This window comes from Schistocerca gregaria, chromosome X, assembly GCF_023897955.1.
Source record: "Schistocerca gregaria isolate iqSchGreg1 chromosome X, iqSchGreg1.2, whole genome shotgun sequence".
In the NCBI taxonomy this organism is placed as follows: Eukaryota; Metazoa; Arthropoda; class Insecta; order Orthoptera; family Acrididae; genus Schistocerca; species Schistocerca gregaria.
In genome coordinates, this window is record NC_064931.1 from 157,258,471 (window position 1) to 157,279,688 (window position 21,218).

At 41.1% G+C, this 21,218-nt stretch overlaps 1 protein-coding gene across 1 annotated transcript in view; it reads left to right on the top strand.

Moving 5' to 3' along the window:
- LOC126297427 (uncharacterized) overlaps positions 1-21,218 on the top strand; it is a 479,132-nt gene that overhangs the window by 420,194 nt on the left and 37,720 nt on the right. The window contains exon 17 of the mRNA XM_049988246.1: positions 8,309-8,441. Coding sequence (XP_049844203.1) covers positions 8,309-8,441 — 133 coding nt within the window. The remainder of the gene's footprint in view (positions 1-8,308; positions 8,442-21,218) is intronic.

Consider the following 21,218-nt stretch of genomic DNA (forward strand, 5'->3'; position numbering starts at 1 on the left):
AATTCTAGAAGCAGTCTTGGTATGCCTCTTGCTGGATCATGTGAAGTACCATCTGTAAATTCTCTTTTATCTTGTGTATTACTTCAGATCTTCATCCTTTCCATGGGGTTTTCAACTTTGGAAATAAAAAAGAGTTTGTAGGGGCCAGGGCTGGAGAGTACAGAGAATGCGGCAGCACAGTGATTTCACTTTTTGTGCGATAGTCGCACACCAACAATGATGAATATGTGGGTGCCTTATTGTGATGCAAGAGCCATGAATTATCTCGCCACATTTCAGACTATTTCCTTCTCACATTTTCTTGAAGGCATCGCAATGTGTCCCAATATTACTGCTCATTAACAGTTTATACCTGTGACACGAATTCATGATGAACTATTCCTTCAAAGTCAAAGAAAACTATCAGCACGGCTTTGACATTTGACTGACCTGATGACCATTTTTTGATCTTGGAGAACCTTATCCCAACCTATTGTGAAGACTGGACCTTGGTCTTAACATCATAGACCCACATCTCATCACCAGTTATGATTGTCTTAAGGAACATCTCTTTCTAATTTGCACGATCACAAAGCTCTTCACGGATTGTGAGGTGAAGGTCTCTCTGGTCTTGACTCATGAGCCATGGGATGAACTTGGTGGCAACACGATGTATTCCAAGATACTGTGTCAAGATTTCATGACATGATCCAACTGAAATGTTACATTCTTGTGCAATCTCTTGGACAATCAGTCTGTGATTGGCATGCACAGTTTCGTTGAGGTTCCTGACATGAGCATCATCAGTAACTGTCGAAGGGTGTCCTGAATGAGGATCATCTTTAACTTCTGTCTGGCCATTTTTAAACTATGTGAACATTTGTAACACCAAGTACATCTTAAGCACTCATCACCGTAGGTTTTCTTCATCATTTTGTGTGTCTCTGTAAAGGTTTTCTTGAGTTTCACACAAAATTAAATGGAGAGGCATATCAAAATTTGTAAACTTTACGACACAAGGTTCTACTAAGTACAGCAGTGAAACATAACTAACAGACATACAACAATGAAATTTCCGGCAGTTACACATTAAACACTGGTATATGTACGGATGCAAACCACATTCCACTCCAACACACCATTGGAAAGAAATTACAAATGTCCCAGAATTTTTTGGACAGATCTCCCTTTTCCACCAGATCTTTGTAGGAGGAAGTGAGAATTAAAAAGTAGGTAGATCTGCTCCAAATGTAAATCTAATAACAGGAAGATGTGGGATGAGGCTCACCAATTTGCCTCAAACTATGTGAGTAGAAGGAGACAGATAGCCCTTTTAGGTTCCTGGAATATTTACACTGACTGTGCCATAAAATGCTCTGTAATGATTTACACACAGAGTATGAGGCATTTTTGAGAAGCAATTTACATATTGGCTTGGTAGCACTGTGGTCAAGTGCACTGACTTGCAGTTCATCAGCTTGAGTTTGATTCTGGTTGCAACCATAGCTTTTTTTTTTCATTTTACTTTATTCCTTGTAATGTTAAATTATTAGTTATAAAATTTGAATATGTTTAAACAGTTCAATTTATATACATAAAACTAATATATTCCATTTAGTTACAATTACTACTCTTGTAAATCAAAAGTCTATAGTCCATCACATTGTTGCACATTGGTAAAATATTGCATGAGCTGCCACTAAAAGAAAATAACAAGAATATGGATATTTAGAACATGGAATTCAGAGATAGAGGAAGCCATGAAAGAAAAAAAAGGCATCAGCTTATACTACAAACACAATCAAAGAAATGGAGCAGCCTTACAAAAATAAGCAAAATTATATGAAACAAGCACACCAATATTATTGTGATTAATTGATTACAAACAGTGAAGAGAAAGGCAGAATTTTATGAATAAAATGTTGAAAAACTTAAATCAATCAGAAAGGGACAATGTTAGAAGCGGTGTAATCAATAAATAAGAATGGATAAAACATTATAAAAACTATGGCATAACAAAACTGCTGCAAGAAACAGGGAATATGTTACTCCATGATACAATAAGACATTGAATCAAAAATGTTACATGAGCTCCAACAGTATTAAAATGTCTAAAAAGCATATGGCTCAGATGGAATATATATTGAACTTATTAAGTATGGAGGGATGTTGTATGAGTTAAAGTGTGGTGTCTATAGGTCGTATCGACTGTGATTAACAACATCTTTGGACTCTTATTGCTGTGCTGAGCCTCCATGTTAGTTTTTAGTTCTGTTCTGTATCTCAAGTGGTGTACATGTTTATGACTAACCATGAAATATATCTCTATATGGAATTTAATGAGGATATTTATTGCATCCAACAGATAATCTCATCCTGTTCCCATAAAGGCTTTTACATTTATTCAATGAATGCTGCTGAAGTTATGAAGTCCCTGCTGGTTGAAAGACTACAGAAGTAATTTCTGCCTTTAAGAAAGGATTAAGTAGTGTATGTGACCATTACAGAGATATACGTCCTTTAAATGCAGTTTATAAAGTTTACACAAAAATGTTTGGTAATTGCTCGAGAGTAACAGGAGATATATTCCTGTAAAAAGAGCATAGTCAATTTAGAAAGGGACACACCCCAAATGGTAGTATTTTCAGCATTCTAGAAGTCAAGAAAATTGGCAAGAAGCGATTCTAAGAAGGAAGAAGTAAGGAGGATTAGGGTTTAACATCCTGTAGACACTGAGGTCATTAGAGTTGCACCAGTCTATAAACACATGTTGTTATTTGTTATTTGGAGAAAGCTTTTGACTCAGTCATTAGAACCAGACTGTGGACAATAATAGAAGGAAGAGACAATCATAAACTTATATAAAGGTTCCAAAATAATCATAAACAACAGAAGAGATAATGTAAATCAAGGCATCAGACAAGGGTGTAGCATTCTTTAACAACTATATTGAAGAACTCATAAAAAATTTAAGAATGAAGCATGTGCAGCTATCATCTGAACTCTATGCTATACGCAGATGATGTAGTCTTAATACGGAAATGAAACAAACGTACAAAATTTGGTGTGTCAATGTAGACAAGTGTAATGTGCTGCGAATACATAGAAAGGAAGATCCTTTATCATTTAGCTACAATATGGCAGGTCAGCAACTGGAAGCAGTTAATTCCATAAATTATCTGTGAGTAGGCATTAGAAGTGAATTAAAATGGAATGACCATTTCTGTCAGTAAAGAAGATGCCAGACTGAGATTCATTAGAAGAATCCTAAGGAAATGCAATCCTAAAACAAAGGAAGTAGGTTACAGTACACTTGTTCGCCCACTGCTTGAATACTGCTCACCAGTGTGGGATCTGTACCAGATAGGGTTGATAGAAGAGATAGAGAAGATCCAACGGCGAGCAGCATGCTTCATTGCAGGATCATTTAGTAATTGCGAAAGCGTTATGTAGATGATAGATAAACTCCAGTGGAAGACTCTACAAGAGAGATTCTCAGTAGCTTGGTACAGGCTTTTGTTGAAGTTTCGAGAACATACCTTCACTGAGGAGTCAAGCAGTATATTGCTCTCTCCTACGTATATCTCACGAAGAGACCATGAGGATAAAATCAGAGATCAGAGCCCACACAGAGGCATACCGACAATCTTTCTTTCCATGAACAATACAAGACTGGAATAGAAGGGATAACTGATAGAGGTACTCAAAGTATCCTCCGCCACACACCGTCAGGTGGCTTGCGGAGTGTGGATGTAGATGTAGATTATACAAACTGGGAAAGCAATGCTACATCTTGAATGTATCCACCATTAAAACTAAAGTTACAGCTCACTGTGGAAAACTAGTCCAGTTAAAAATTGTTTTTGAAGATGGGGCACTGGAACTAATCTCCTGTTTTAGATATTTAGTATGAAATATTAACTTAAATAACCATCATGTTGTACAGAATAAAATTGATACACTCCTGGAAATGGAAAAAAGAACACATTGACACCGGTGTGTCAGACCCACCATACTTGCTCCGAACACTGCGAGAGGGCTGTACAAGCAATGATCACAGGCATGGCACAGCGGACACACCAGGAACCGCGGTGTTGGCCGTCGAATGGCGCTAGCTGCGCAGCATTTGTCAGTGTCAGCCAGTTTGCCGTGGCATACGGAGCTCCATCGCAGTCTTTAACACTGGTAGCATGCCGCGACATCGTGGACGTGAACCGTATGTGCAGTTGACGGACTTTGAGAGAGGGCATATAGTGGGCATGTGGGAGGCCGGGTGGACATACCGCCGAATTGCTCAACACGTGGGGCGTGAGGTCTCCACAGTACATCGATGTTGTCGCCAGTGGTCGGCGGAAGGTGCACGTGCCCGTCGACCTGGGACCGGACCGCAGCGACGCACGGATGCACGCCAAGACCGTAGGATCCTACGCAGTGCCGTAGGGGACCGCACCGCCACTTCCCAGCAAATTAGGGACACTGTTGCTCCTGGGGTATCGGCGAGGACCATTCGCAACCGTCTCCATGAAGCTGGGCTACGGTCCCGCACACCGTTAGGCCGTCTTCCGCTCACGCCCCAACATCGTGCAGCCCGCCTCCAGTGGTGTCGCGACAGGAGTGAATGGAGGGACGACTGGAGACGTGTCGTCTTCAGCGATGAGAGTCAATGATGGTCGTATGCATGTTTGGCGCCGTGCAGGTGAGCGCCACAATCAGGACTGCATATGACTGAGGCACACAGGGCCAACACCCAGCATCATGGTGTGGGGAGCGATCTCCTACACTGGCCGTACACCTCTGGTGATTGTCGAGAGGACACTGAATAGTGCATGGTACATCCAAACCATCATTGAACCCATCGTTCTACCATTCCTAGACCGGCAAGGGAACTTGCTGTTCCAACAGGACAATGCACATCCGCCGCATGTATCCCGTGCCACCCAACGTGCTCTAGAAGGTGTAAGTCAAGTACCCTGGCCAGCAAGATCTCCGGATCTGTCCCCCATTGAGCATGTTTGGGACTGGATGAAGCGTCGTCTCACGCGGTCTGCACGTCCAGCACGAACGCTGGTCCAACTGAGGCGCCAGGTGGAAATGGCATGGCAAGCCGTTCCACAGGACTACATCCAGCATCTCTATGATCGTCTCCATGGGAGAATAGCAGCCTGCATTGCTGCGAAAGGTGGATATACACTGTACTAGTGCCGACATTGTGCATGCTCTGTTGCCTGTGTCTATGTGCCTGTGGTTCTGTCAGTGTGATCATGTGATGAATCTGACCTCAGGAATGTGTCAATAAAGTTTCCCCTTCCTGGGACAATGAATTCACGGTGTTCTTATTTCAATCTCAAGGAGTGTATATTTCAGCATACATATGGAACTACATATAAAATATTAAAGAACAACTTGAGGAAAGACTCAAAATTAAGTTAGTTTTAAAAAACAGTGACTGTCCCTGTCATGCTTTATGGCAGTGAATCTTTCTTCTTCTTCTTTTTTCTTTTCTTTTTTTAAAAAAAAAGAGAAAGAAAGAAAAGGACAATAACACACATTCCGTTGAAATGAAACTTTTAAAATCTTTCAAAGGTTACTTGAACACATATCTTATAAGAAATGAGAATATATGAGAGGAATTAGAAATGTTTTACTCAAATGAAAAATTGGAAGAATATAGGGAGAAACAGAGGCAAAACATTAAATGTATGGAACAAGATGGAATTGCTGTAATTGCAAATGCAAGCCCCCAGGATATAGAAATGTTGAAAGACTGAGAAAAAGATCATTTTAAAAATGTGAAGTCAGAACAGGTATATTGTGTAAGCCTTGAAGTAATGAAGAAGAAGAAGAAAAAATATCTTTGAAGGGCAAGGCTTTTGTTAAGTGGAGCTGTACAGGTAATACATTATGAGTTTCGTACAACATGACTTTTGATTACTGTTGTTAGAGCACTGAAAACTTTCATGTCCAACTAATTTACTCTTTTCTACACAAGAGTGAAGTTCTTTTTCCATTGCTGTGCAAGTCCTCTTTTGAACCCTCTATGCCAACCACTGGTAAGAGAAGTTGCAATGAAGCTGGTGTTATCAAATATTAAAGTAATTTATATCTGAGATGCTTATAAGACAGGAACTGTTGCATAAGATTCCATGATAGTGCACTATGTTATTGGATAGCTAAAAAATCTGCTTACCAAGTGGGGGCACAAGAACCCACATATAAAAGGTATTACATATGCAAGCTTTCAGAGCCAGTCGCTCCTTCATGATTGTGCACTGTATGATGTGATGATACAATGGTGGCAAAATGTATCTGCAAATAGTGCACAGTGCAGACTGGGAATGGAACGTGCTTGCAGACAGTTGAATCAGTCTCTCACTTCATTGGCTGTCAGAGTTCTCCAAAGCTTCCCAAAGATGCACTTCTTCCCAGTTCCATTGGGCAGTGTTGAGGTAGTCTGAATAGCATACAATTTGTTAAAATAACAAGTGTGCGTCCCTGTATCTGACAATGTGGCTTCTTTCAAACTGCACATAGCTACTCAGAAGATTGGATGCATATTTGCTACATGCTGTGAGCTTACATCTAGATTATCACATGTTAGGGTATTTAATACCTTCTCATCTTCTGTCACCAATTTGGAGAAACATAGCTGTCCCTGTAAGTCATTAAATGCAGAATCACCACATGAGTGTAATCATAGACTCAAGGACCTATATAAATGCATGTTGACTTTTCTATTTCTGTTTCTCAGTTTGGTCACAGCTTTAATATTTATTTATTTATTCTGAGTGAGTCTGTGTGATATACTTTTAGGTTTTTTGTAAGTGTAGATAACTATTACCCAAAAGAAGGGACAATGTATATTTTTTTCAAGCATATTATTTGATCAGTCAGTATGAACTTAAATTGACTTATTAGAATCCCACTCACAAAGTGTCCTGTCAGAAGGCATCACTTTAAATGTGAACATTTTTGGTTAGTCTTCACTGTGGCTGTTGTTGATACTGATTGGAACAACAAGTTTATCATTACTAGTCATCAGTTATTTACTTCCACAACATATTTTGGAGGTGTGAACCCCATCATCACATGGATTTATGTGGTTTAATGTGGCATGATTTGTTGTGTTACAATTCGGGGTAACCTGTGGCACTGTCTCCAGTGATCACTGCCTCATTTTCCTGTCATATTACGTCACAAACACCATCACACTGTGTGCTCACATGCCCTTTTTATGTCATTTTAATGTGACATACATCATCACACACGGCGGTGGTGTATGTGATGTAACATGACAAGAAAGGGAACCTGTGATCACAGGAGATACTGCCACAGGTTAACCCAAAGCTGTAATGCAACAAATACATGCCATAATAATCAACATAAATGTACTTACTGATGCAGGTTTACATGCACTATGAAAGTAAATAGGTATTGACTGGTAACAGTAAAGTTATTGTTTCATTTGAGAAGGCATCATATTCATGAATTTTTATAGGAGAATATTAGCTTCTGGATTCCAAATCCAAGTATGCCTATTATCATACTGCATGTTACGCCATGTCTTATTTGTGAAGGGAACAGCTGTCCACAGATATGCTTTTGATCTTGCACAATACTGCAACCCACTGCAAACACTCCCTCATGTCATGAGTAGTAAGTGGTTTAGGTGTTCCTAGTATTCTCACATATGTACCAACTTCATGAAGCCTTTCGTACACAATACCATTGATGTAGCCTTTGCAGTGACTGTTATAGGGCAGACCATGAATGGAATAATGCATGTTGTGGCCCTCCACTGTCAGTGGCTGAACCTTCTGTATGTTAAATGGTTGCCACATTCTATGAGCATCAAGAGGACCAAAATGTAGTGAACTGAACACTTGTGCCAGAATTTGTTTCTTTGTATTTGCTAGTGCTGCAGTTTTTATTTTTTTAATTTATGGAAAACAGTGTTTATTTTCCTGTGGTTAGTGAACTCAGTACACACTGAATCATTCTGGGAAGGGGAGATTAATTGAAGAAATATTGTAGCAAAATAGAAAAGTATATATATAATAAACATCATGAAAAAGTCAGTATGGTTTTCTGTGTAAGTAATATAAGTTGTTTCCCATATTCCTGCTAATAAATGTCCTGACTCAGAATCTAAAATGTTATCATACTTCATGTGGCCATTTCTTTTATGTGTATAACAATTTCTTTGTAATTAGTATTCTCATTGTTAGATTACAGCTACTAACTTCATGAAGTTTACATACTTATTAATATTTAATTATCCTAAATGGATTAAACAACATGCAGTATGAACACAACACTTTAACTGTTTTAGAAATCAACTGCTGATCCAATTACAACACCACAACGTGCTACAGGAAGACGTCGAGGCACCCCCAAAGTAGTTCGTAGACGTAAATTTGGTTCTGGTGGTCGTAATGCTACAACTCCTGCAGCCTTGGAAAATGGTAACTACAGCACAACAAAAATAGTTGCTACATACTGCCCTTCTATCAAGATAACCAGTTTCATAAAATTAAACAAGATGATGAAGATATGTCTGTAAAATATATAGGGTGTAATGTGTAAGAGCAAAATGAAAACAACCATAGGAGGGATAATCATAAAGTTTTAACTATCACCTAAAAAATAGTTATGCAGAGTTCCCCCCCACCCCCCACCCCCACCCCCCTGTGTACATGTCTACGGTTCCGATATACTTTAAAAAGCCCATGCCACAGAACTGTAGCACATCACTAGGGGAGGCAAAACAAAATTGCACAGCCGACTGATGAAGTGGAGTGTGAACTAAGCGTAGTCATTAAGTTTTACTTTTCCCCTTGAAATGCTAAATTTCTTCAAGGTGACTATACTTACTCTGAAGAGGAACACTGTAAAGATGACTGGAACATCGGCTCTGTACAGGTACAGGTGGATCTTGGTCCAGATGAATGATGATGTGGGCATCTGAAAATGTTTTGTAAATAAAATAGTTATATAAACTCCATTTCCTATATTCTGGTGTACAGAATATAACTGTTCATGCCTGAGTCAGAATGACAGACCATTACCCAGTCAAGGAGATCATGGAATGGTCTAGGTTTAAAGTCAAAAGTAAGTGAGAACAATTGGGAGAGAGAGGAGTTAGTGCACGTCATATCTAGCTGGAAGCTGGAGTGAAAGAGTCTCCCTTCTTGGACTGACACTGCAGCAGTGTCCTACAGCCAACACATGATTTCTCTCCCATGTTCCTCATTGGGTGTTCAAAAGTGGTGCAAGTGAACTTGTTGATCAGTGCACTTTATGGGAATAAAAAACATCTGATGAAACGGTGATCTTACATGGCCACAATGTCGTGTGATTCTGTTTGAATCTTGTGACCACTGGGTAGAGTGCTCACACAGTCAGAGTAGTGGCTGTTGCAGAGCCAAGAGGATGCACATGAAGCAGTAGCAGCTTCTGTTTTATACACAGTATTTTGTGTATCTTCTGTGAAGTGAATTTAAGTGTGCACTTTAATGTGTAGACTAGTGTTTACACCAGGCGAGGTGACGTAGTGGTTAGTGCACTGGACTCAAATTCAGGACAATGACAATTCAGACCTGCATCTGACCATCCTGATTTGGGTTTTCTGTGATTTCACAAAACTGCTTCAGGCAAATTCCGTGATGGTTCCTATGAAAGTGCATGGCTGTCTTCCTTCCCCATCCTTCCCTAATCCAATGGGACTGATGACCTTGTTGTTTGGTCCCTTTTCCCAAATCAACCAACTAGCCAACCAACTAGTGTTTGTAAACAGCTGGAAGTTATGTTGGCCAGGACCGACAGGCTTCAGGCTGCTGTCCTGGACTGTGATGGCATTGGGGCACCTGAGACAACTGCTTTGGTAGCTCCAGGTCCTAAAATGTTGCCTGGAATTCCTGATGTCACTGTGCCTTCTGCGTTGCTCATCCCAACTGGTCAACACTTATGTGACAGTGATTGGCAAACAGTGGCGGGTTTGTGAATCTTTGAGCGGCAGGAAAAAGTGGTTACTGGCCACACAGCTGTCACCTTATGCCTCACAATCAGATGTGAGGTATTGCTCACTGCTGAAAGCGTGTCTGTGCCAGCCTGGGATACCTCACGTGTTGGGACTGTTACCAATCTTCTGGACAGGGGACTGATGACCTCAGATGTTAAGTCCCATGGTGCTCAAAGCCATTTTTGATCTTCTGGACAAGTGCAGAAGGTGGTGTTGCTAGCCATTTGGAGCTTCAGCATTAGGTGGGTGATGAAGCCCCATGCTGATTTGGTGTAAACAGCTAGTCTAACTCATGGAGTAGAAGAGCTATTGTGTTGCAGACTGTTCTCAGAACTGATCACTGTCCTCTGGTTTGTAGCTGAGTGGAAGGCTTAAATCAGAGGCTGAAATGATTCTGTGACAATCTTAGGTGCAGATTTTTCGATATCTGCTATTGGGTGGGGAAATGTAAGACCCCTCCTTAATAGGTCAGGCAAGCATTTCATGCAGGAAGTGGTTATTCAAGTAGTATAGTACATGTGATGTGTTCACGTGGGTTCTTTAGGATAGAGAAACTCCAACACAGGCCCAATAAGTTGCATTACAATTCCAGACAGGTTGCATTCACCATAGAAAATCAGAGAAAAATGTTAATATAATATTAGATAAGTGTAGAAGTGTCTATAGAAAGCTCCTAGAACTAGTTCCACTTACAAATGGTAACAATGCCCACATAATAGTAGAGACAGAAAACTGGCTTGAACCAAATGTTAATAGCAATGAAATTCAAAACTCCAACTGGAGTGTGTATCGCAAAGATAGCCTGAATGCTGGTGGTAGAGTCACATTTATAGCCATGAAAAACATAGTACTATGTAATGAGATTGATAGATGAAAGAGACAGATGAATGCAAATAATTTGAGTGAAGATAAGTGGTAAAATTCATCAGATGATTTTATGGACCCCTTACGTCAGCAGTAGTAGTGGCAAAACATTTGAGAGATAAGTTGGAAAATATGTGTAAATTTCCTGGTTATGTTATAGTTTTAGGCAGAGATTTCTACTTACCACCTATACACTGGCAGTCTAAAGTGATTAGTGTGGATAGTAGGGTCAGTGAACCATGTGCAATTGTGCCTTATTAAAAAAAAATGGTTCAAATGGCTCTGAGCACTATGGGACTTAACATCTGTGGTCATCAGTCCCCTAGAACTTAGAACTACTTAAACCTAACTAACCTAAGGACAACACACAACACCCAGCCATCACGAGGCAGAGAAAATCCCTGACCCCGCCGGGAATTGAAACCGGGAACCCCGGTGCGGGAAGCGAGAAAGCTTCCGCACGACCACGAGATGCGGGCCTCCTTATTCAAAAATTACTTTCAGTAGTTAATGACAGAACTGACTCTTGAAGGTAACATCTTGTATCTGCTGGTGACAAAAGGTTCTGAACTTTTCAACTCAGCTTGTGTAGGACAGGTAATCCAGAAGAAGGACCATGCATGAAGCATTCAATGAATTTGAAACACAATTCTGTTCACTGTCTTGACATTAAATCCTAGGATGTTTTGGTCTTATGTTAAATCAGTAAATGGATTGAAGCCATTTGTTCAGCATTCTGTGACCATAATGGCACTGAAATAGAACATGACACAGAAAAGGCCAAAATACTAAACATCTTATTCTGAAGCTGTTTCACAGATGTGTATCACACTGTAGTTCCCCCTTTAAATTGTCACACAAACAACAAAATTACAGATATTGAAATAAGTGACCAAGGGATAGAAAAGGAACTGAAATTGCTCAACAGAGGAAAATCCACTGGACATGATGATATACCAATTCGATTCTACATAGAGTCTGTGAAAGAACTTACCCCTCTCTTAGTAGACTTTAAATCTGTGGGGGAGTAAAGCATTCTTAATGATTGCAAAAAATAAAAATAAAAATAAAAATCAGTCTGCTCAGTCATGAGACCCAGAAAGGAGTAGATACAGATGCACAGAGGGATGCCATGTTCCTTGACTTCCAGAAGGCATTCAGCACAGTTTGGCACTGCCGCCTAATGAACAAAATATGCAGAATATCAGACCAACTGTGTGATGGCTTATAGGACTTCCAGGAAACAGGAAACACCACGTCATTCTCAACAGAGAGAAACCCTCCAACATAAAAATAACTTTGGGCATACTCCAAGGGAGTGTTATAGGACTGTTACTTTTTAAATTATATGTAAATGACCTAGTGGGTAACATGAGAAGTTCAATGAAGTTTTTTGCAGATGATGCTGATGTATACAGAGAATTTTCTGTGCTGGTGGATTGTGGTGAAATGCAAGAAGACCTGCAGGTGATTGTTACTTGATGCAGGGAGTGGCAATTGACTCAATATAAACAACTGTAAATTATTGCACTTACATAGATCGAAAGATCCATTACTGTATGATTGAAAGAGAAAATAAGATTATAGATCTGAGCCTTCTACATCTACATCTACATTTATGCTCTGCAAGCTACCCAACAGTGTGTGGCGGAGGGCACTTTACGTGCCACTGTCATTACCTCCCTTTTCTGTTCCAGTCGTGCACGGAACGCGGGAAGTCCGACTGTCTGAAAGACTCCGTGCGCACTCAAATCTCTCTAATTTTACATTTGTTATCTCCTCGGGAGGTATAAGTAGGGGGAAGCAATATATTCGATACCTCATCCAGAAACGCACCCTCTCGAAACCTTGCGAGTAAGCTACACCGCGATGCAGAGCACTTCTCTTGCAGAGTCTGCCACTTGAGTTTGCTAAACATCTCCGTAATGCTATCACGGTTACCAAATAACCCTGTGACGAAACACGCCGCTCTTCTTTGGATCTTCTCTATCTCCTCCGTCAACCCAATCTGGTACAGATCCCACACTGATGAGCAATACTCAAGTATAGGTCGAACGAGTGTTTTGTAAGCCACCTCCTTTGTTGATGGACTACATTTTCTAAGGACTCTCCCAATGAATCTCAACCTTGTACCTGCCTTACAAACAATTGATTTTATATGATCATTCCACTTCAAATTGTTCCGTACGCATACTCCCACATATTTTACAGAAGTAACTGCTACCAGTGTTTGTTCCTCTATCATGTAATCATACAATAAAGGATCCTTCTTTCTATGTATTCGCAATATATTACATTTGTCTATGTTAAGGACCAGTTGCCACTCCCTGCACCAAGTGCCTATCCACTGCAGATCTTCCTGCATTTCGCTACAATTTTCTACTGCTGCAACTTCTCTGTATACTACAGCATCATCCGCGAAAAGCCGCATGGAACTTCCGACACTATCTACTAGGTCATTTATATATATTGTGAAAAGCAATGGTCCCATAACACTCCACTGTGGCACGCCAGAGGTTACTTTAATGTCTGTAGACATCTCTCCATTGATAACAACATGCTGTGTTCTGTTTGCTAAAAATTCTTCAATCCAGCCACACAGCTGGTCTGATATTCCGTAGGCTCTTACTTTGTTTATCAGGCGACAGTGCGGAACTGTATCAAACGCCTTCCGGAAGTCAAGGAAAATAGCATCTGCCTAGGAGCCTGTATCTTAATATTTTCTGAGTCTCATGAACAAAATGAAGCGAGTTGGGTCTCACACAATCACTGTTTCTGGAATCCATGTTGATTCCTACAGAGTAGATTCTGGGTTTCCAAAAACGGGGGGCAAGTTCTTTCGCATACTCTGTGTAGAATCGAATTGGTATCCCGTCAGGTCCAGTGGACTTTCCTCTGTTGAGTGATTCCAGTGGCTTTTCTATTCCTTGGACACTTATTTCGATGTCAGCCATTTTTTCGTTTGTGCGAGGATTTAGAGAAGGAACTGTAGTACGGTCTTCCTCTGTGAAACAGCTTTGGAAAAAGGTGTTTAGCATTTCAGCTTTAAGCATGTCATCCTCTGTTTCAATGTCATCATCATCCCGGAGTGTCTGGATATGCTGTTTCGAGCCACTTACTGATTTAACCTAAGACCAGAATTTCCTAGGATTTTCTGTCAAGTCGGTACATAGAATTTTATTTTTGAATTCACTGAACGCTTCACGCATAGCCCTCCTTGCACTAACTTTGACATCGTTTAGCTTCTGTTTATCTGAGAGGTTTTGGCTGCATTTAAACTTGCAGTGAAGCTTTCACAGTAGTTGTTGAACCACGGTGGGTTTTTCCTGTCCCTCACAGTTTTACTCGGCACGTACCTGTCTAAAACGCATTTTACGATTGCCTTGAACTTTTTCCATAAACACTCAACATTGTCAGTGTCGGAAGAGAAATTTTCATTTTGATCTGTTAGGTAGTCTGAAATCTGCCTTCTTTTACTCTTGCTAAACAGATAAAACTTCCTCCCTTTTTTTATATTCCTATTAACTTCCATATTCAGGGATGCTGCAATGGACTTATGATCACTGATTCCCTGTTCTGCACTTACAGAGTCGAAAAGTTCGGGTCTGTTTGTTATCAGTAGGTCCAAGATGTTATCTCCACGAGTTGGTTCTCTGTTTAATTGATCAAGGTAATTTTCAGATAGTGCACTCAGTATAATGTCACTCGATGCTCTGTCCCTACCACCCGTTCTAAACATCTGAGTGTCCCAGTCTATATTTGGTAAATTGAAATCTCCACCTGAGACTATAACATGCTGAGAAAATTTATGTGATATGTATTCCAAGTTTTCACTCAGTTGTTCTGCCACTAATGCTGCTGAGTCAGGAGGTCGGTGAAAGGAGCCAATTATTAACCTTGCTTGGTTGTTGAGTGTAACCTCCACCCATAATAATTCACCGGAACTATCCACTTCTACTTCACTACAGGATAAACTACTACTAACAGCGACAAACATGCCACCACCATTTGCATGCAATCGATCCTTTCTAAACACCGTCTGTGCCTTTGTAAAAATTTCGGCAGAATTTATCTCTGGCTTCAGCCAGCTTTCTGTACCTATAACGATTTCAGCTTCTGTGCTTTCTATCAGCGCCTGAAGTTCCGGTACTTTACCAATGCAGCTTCAACAGTTTACAATTACAATACCGATTGCTGCTTGTTCCCCGCATGTCCTGACTTTTCCCTGCACCCTATGAGGCTGTTGCCCTTTCTGTACTTGCCCAAGGCCATCTAACCTAAAAAAACCACCCAGTCCACGCCACACAACCCCTGCTACCTGTGTAGCCGCTTGCTGCGTGTAGTGGACTCCTGACCTATCCAACGGAACCCGAAACTCCACCACCCTATGGCGCAAGTCAAGGAATCTGCAGCTCACACGTCCGCAGAACCGTCTCAGCCTCTGATTCAGACCCTCCACTCGGCTCTGTACCAAAGGTTCGCAGTCAGTCCTGTCGATGATGCTGCAGATGGTGAGCTCTGCTTTCATCCTGCTAGCAAGACTGGCAGTCTTCACCAAATCAGATAGCCGCCGGAAGCCAGAGAGGATTTCCTCCGATCCATAGCGACACACATCATTAGTGCCGACATGAGCGACCACTTGCAGATGGGTGCATCCTGTACCGTTCATGGCATCCGGAAGGACCCTTTCCACATCTGGAATGACTCTCCCCAGTATGCACGTGGAGTGCACGTTGGTTTTCTTCCCCTCTCTTGCTGCCATATCCCTAAGGGGCCCCATTACGCGCCTGACGTTGGAGCTCCCAACTACCAGTAAACCCACACTCTGCGACCGCCCGGATCTTGCAGACTGAGGGGCAACCTCTGGAACAGGACAAGCAGCCATGTCCAGCCGAAGATCAGTATCAGCCCGAGATAGAGCCTGAAACCGGTTCGTCAGACAAACTGGAGAGGCCTTCCATTCAGCCCTCCGGAATGTCTTTTGCCCCCTGCCACACCTCGAGACGAGCTCCCACTCTACCACAGGTGGGGGATCAGCCTCAATGTGGGCAGTATCCCAGGTAGCCACAGTCATAGTCCAATCGGGGGATGCGTGGGACGAGCTGGCCGTCTCCAACAAACCTCCACCTGGACCCCCACAGTGATGCCCATTGGCAGCAGCCTCAAATTGTGTGACCGAAGCCAACACTGCCTGAAGCTGGGAGCGAAGAGATGCCAACTCAGCGTGCATCCGAACACAGCAGTTGCAGTCCCTATCCATGCTAAAAACTGTTGTGCAAAGAACGTCTGAACTAATCTACAGAGTGCACAAAAAAATCGACACAAAATTTAAACAGTTATTAAAATACAAGATTGCGTAGTAAATGCAGTAATGCTGCTACTTGCGCACTTCTGGCACACTGCTCAGCGGCGGAAGGAGACTACGTGATTTTACACTATTCAGGTACCAAAAACACACAAAGAAATTAAGAATTGAACTACTTAACAAATAAGTGATCTAGGAGTATACGACTTGCTGCTGCAGTTGCTTATTCAATGGCAGCAGGGAGCAGGATAGTGAAGATGGTGTGGCAGTAAGTCCCATGTTCAAGTCTCGATCCAGTGCACAGTTTTAATCTGCCAGGAAGTGTCATATCACACTCTGCTGCAGAGTGAATTTCATTACAGAAACATCTGCCAGACTGTGGCTAGTCCATATCTCCATAATATCCCTTCTTACAGGAGTGCTAGTCCTGCAAGTTTTGCAGGAAATCTTCTGCAAAGTTTGGAAAGTAGGAGATGAGATACTGATGAAAATAAAGCTGTGAGGAAAGGTCATGAGCTGTGCATGGGTAGCTCAGTTGGTAGAGCACTTTCCCACAAAAGTCAAAGATCCCAAGTTCAAGTCCCAGTCTGACACACAACTTAAAATCTGCCAGGAAGTTTCACTCTCAAATACTTTTAAACTGATGCCTGAATGCATTAAAATAGCATGCAATGGAAAAATGGTGAAAGGAAGTGTGTTATATTAAGTGTTTTCCTAGAAATAGTGAAAATAAAAGAAAACATCACACAGAACTCTTTGTGGCTGTCAGTGCATTTACTCACAGCTCCTAGAGGTTGATAGCAAACCTCTTTAAAAGAATTATCTTAAAACATAAGTGCAACAGCAGGTTTCTTGGAGTTCATGCCTGAAGATACATATAAAATTATTTTCTTCTCTGACAGCTGTTGCATATCCAGGACCCTGGCCGGGCAGATTGGCTACTGTAAGGCTGTGCTTTAGTGACACTTACAATATCTGTATTGTGGTTGAGATTACATCAACACGAAGAGGCAGTAGCAGTCCAAGCAGTGACAAACAGGTCCTCATGAGCAACAATCACATAACTTTATTCTTTTGGGGTGATAGCTAAACTTTATGAATACCCCTCATATTAAATGATAATTAAATTTACTGTATGCTGTATAGCAATTTTTTACTGAAGAAGGTTATTCATTTCTCATATTTAAATTTTTTTAAAAGGAAGAGAGTGTATGTACCAGGGAACAGTGACATAATTGTAGGTGTCTCTGGAAATCTTGCCAAATGGGAACAAAAATAATGAAACAGAACAGTAATTAATAGAAGATAGTCAACAAGATGAGAAAGATATGTAAATAAGATAACAGTTCTAATGGCACAGAGAGTGTTCTATGTAAGTTTTTCCAAAACTAAGCCCTTTATCTTATGTCTATAAGGTAATTTTCATTGCACTTAATGCTCTGGAGGAAGAGTTCTCATAAAATTTAAAACCTACTGCTGCTAGAGATTCCATACAGGTTTTCATGTGATGTGCTCGAACACTGTCAGGATAAACCAAACAGTTGTTTAGTGAAGCACCCAGAAGGGGAGGAGGAACTGAAATAAAACTTCACAGATTGAGATGACTTGCAGCCTTATTTCAGTGATTACAAAATCAAATCAAATTTACAAACATTTTGGCAGTATGAGCCCAGTTATCAGTTAGACAACATCGTCTTTGGGTGTAGTGTTTCAATTCGGAAATGTGTTGACAAGCTGTTGTCTTCTCTTCTGACAAGGCAACCTCCCCATTGCATCCCCATCAGATAAAGTTATAAGTTGGCAAAGTGGATAGGCCTTGAATAACTGAACACAGATCAGTCAAGAAAACGGGAATAAGTTGTGTGGAACTATGAAAAAAAAAATAAGCAAAATATACAAACTGAGTAGTCCATGCGCAAGATATGCAACATCAAGAATAATGCGAGCTCAGGAGCACTGTGATCCTGTGGTTAGTGTGAGCAGCTGCGGAACGAGAGGACCTTGGTTCAAATCTTCCCTCAAGTGGAAAGTTTACTTTCTTTATTTTCGCAAAGTTATGATCTGTTTTTTCATTCATTGACGTCTCTGTTCACTGTAATAAGTTTAGTGTCTGTTTTGCGACTGCACCGCAAAACCGTGCAATTATTAGACGAAAGGACATGGCTCTCCAATGGGAACCGAAAATATTTGATCGCAAGCTCATAGGTCAACCGATTGCTCCACGGGAAAACACGTCTGATATATTCTATATGACACTGGTGACGGCATGTGCGTCACATGACAGGAATATGTTGTTGACCCACCTAACTTGTACACTTGGCGAATGGGTAAAAAGATTCTTCCACTTTGCCCGATTTAGGATGTGATAATCACTCCCAAAAAAGTGATGAAAAGATAAGAGTTTGTCACATAAACTGCAACAAATGAATGCAACAGTTTCACAGTGGCACAATTTTCGCTGTGCTCTGCAAAACATATGTTTTTAACATTATCAAATTTTTCCGCGTGTAGACCGTCAAATCCTGCATATGTCCAAGCAATTCTGAACATGCCCTGGAATTTTGGAGAGCGAAGATGATTATGTGTGAGTGCCCGAACTTTGATAATTGTCTGAAAATAAAAAATTAAAGTTTTGCCTCTTGGGAAGATTTGAACCAAGGACCTCTCAATCCACAGCTGCTCACACTAACCACAAGACCACGGCACTCCTGAGCTCACACTCTCCTTGATGTTGCCTATCTTACCCATGGACTACTCAGTTTGTATATTTTGCTTATTTTTTTTCATAGTTCCACACAACTTCTTCCTGTTTTCTCGATTGATCTGTGTTCAGTTTTTCAAGGCCTACCCACTTGCCAACTTATAACTAAATCTGAAGGGGGTGCGATGGGGAGGTTCCCTTGTGAGGCTTGTTGACCCATAACTATTGTAACTGGTCCTTGATAGCATGAATACTGGGACTGGAACAGAACTGACATCTGAACTGGTCTCATACATTTTCTATAAGTAGTAGATCTGGGGATCTTGCTGGCCATGGAAATACTTCAAAATAACCCAGACTGATCACACAGACACATGCTGTGTGTAGACAAATATTGGCCTGTTGTAAAACAGCAAAACAATACTGTCACACATGAGGTAACACACGAGAATGCAGGGTGTTTGTGACATACCACTGTGCCTCAGTCTGTACCAGCTGTCACCTGAGGTCATAAGTGATGGCTCCCCACTCAGTGATGCCAGGAGTAACATTATTGCTTCTCTCTAAAACATGCCGAGAATGGGTCCTCTCTCCATGTTGCCTCCGTACCCGATTACAGTCATAGTCTGGGGTAGTGCTAAACTGAGATTCTGCTGCTGCTAGACTCTGACCGATAGTTTCAGATAATGTAGAATGTCACGGGTTCAATACAAGTTCTTGGATGGCAGGCACAGATGAGAATGGATTATGTTGTGCCTGGTAAACAGTATGGCAGTCCTTCCTTGTGGTGGTCAGATTTGGTCAGTTGGAAGGTCAATAAAAAATACGCTCACCCTCATGTTCCCATATGGTCCAATATTGGGCCACAGTCACATCTCAGTGCACCAAAAATCTGAATATTGCATGACTTGACTGGCCACCTAAATGGACACCCACAGTGAAATCCCTTTCGAATGCTGTGAGGTGCTCGAAATGCCATCTGTCACAAATACATTGCTTCTCTGTGTCCTTTACAGTGATCATTCGACATCTGCCTCTCTTTACACCCCTTATATACCTCACTAGCCTGGTGGCAACATCAAACACAGACACCACTAATGCAATCTGGAAGCCAATCTACTGATCACAGGGAATTATGAAAAGGATAGAGTGCTGCTCACCATATGGTGAAGATGTTGAGTTCCAGACATGCACAACAAAAAGATTGAGCTTTCAGTGAAAAGATCGTTTTCAGAATTAGACAAAACACACACACACACACACACACACACACACACACACACAAACACACATATTCACGCAAACACAACTTGCTCACACGTGACTGCCATCTCCGGCTGCCAAGTCCGGCCTTGTTGTGATGTAGATGTTTTGAAGTACCTAGTGTTTTTGTCAAACAGTCTCGTGTTGTGACCACAGTGAAGTCCAGATGTGGAAGTAGCATTTTCAGTGAAATATGACACTTAACACTGAAAGTATGCTTATTATGAAAACCAATGTAAAGACAGAACAGAACTGAGCTCCTGGACAGGGAGTGCAGCTGTTTATACAAACATTGAAGATTTTAGATATTACAAATATAATAAATTTTGAGAACCTCCCAGAAATGATAAATACTAAATAAAAAATGATTGCTGATGGCTGGGCTTGAACTGGCCATCGCCAGCACTCCGACTGGTGACTAACTATGCCAGACTGTGTGCAGTACAACTTGCAAAAAATAAAAAAAAATAAAAAAAATTGAAATGTTCTGTGTTCTGTTTGCAGATATTATTCTGTTTTTGATAGACCATAATTTTGAGATATAGAATCTTTCTCTATGTGAATCGGCTATAACCTCTTAGTAATAAATACATGTTTTCATTGCTGTAACAATTCTGACCTCACAATGAAAAAGGATACTATTCAATTTTTAGAATGTTTTGCAGTGTGAGAGAGAATGTAATTTTCTTACAAGAATTATAGCACCCACAAATTTTCTCGTGTGATTGTGGTATTGTATAACAAGTGTTGTAACTAAGAACACAAGGAAACACACAGCCATGAAAGAGATACAATTTACTGGGTAATGGAGTGACATTAACAAGAATACAATGAAAGTGATTTACATGACTTGAACACATTTAATAACTGTGGGCCTGGGGATCTGCACATTCCATTATATAGATGCTGTCTCACGTGGTGCAGTACTGTGTGTGCACAGTGGACTTGGTGACAGTGGTCAATGACTCTGTTGCCCCTGGTGGCCTTTTCGGGTAGTTGCAGGTGTGCTATTGGAGTGTCGATGTGCACTACGCTTGCCACCATAGTGTATTGTCCCAACTTGTGTCCACTGTGGGCAGTAGCTGTTG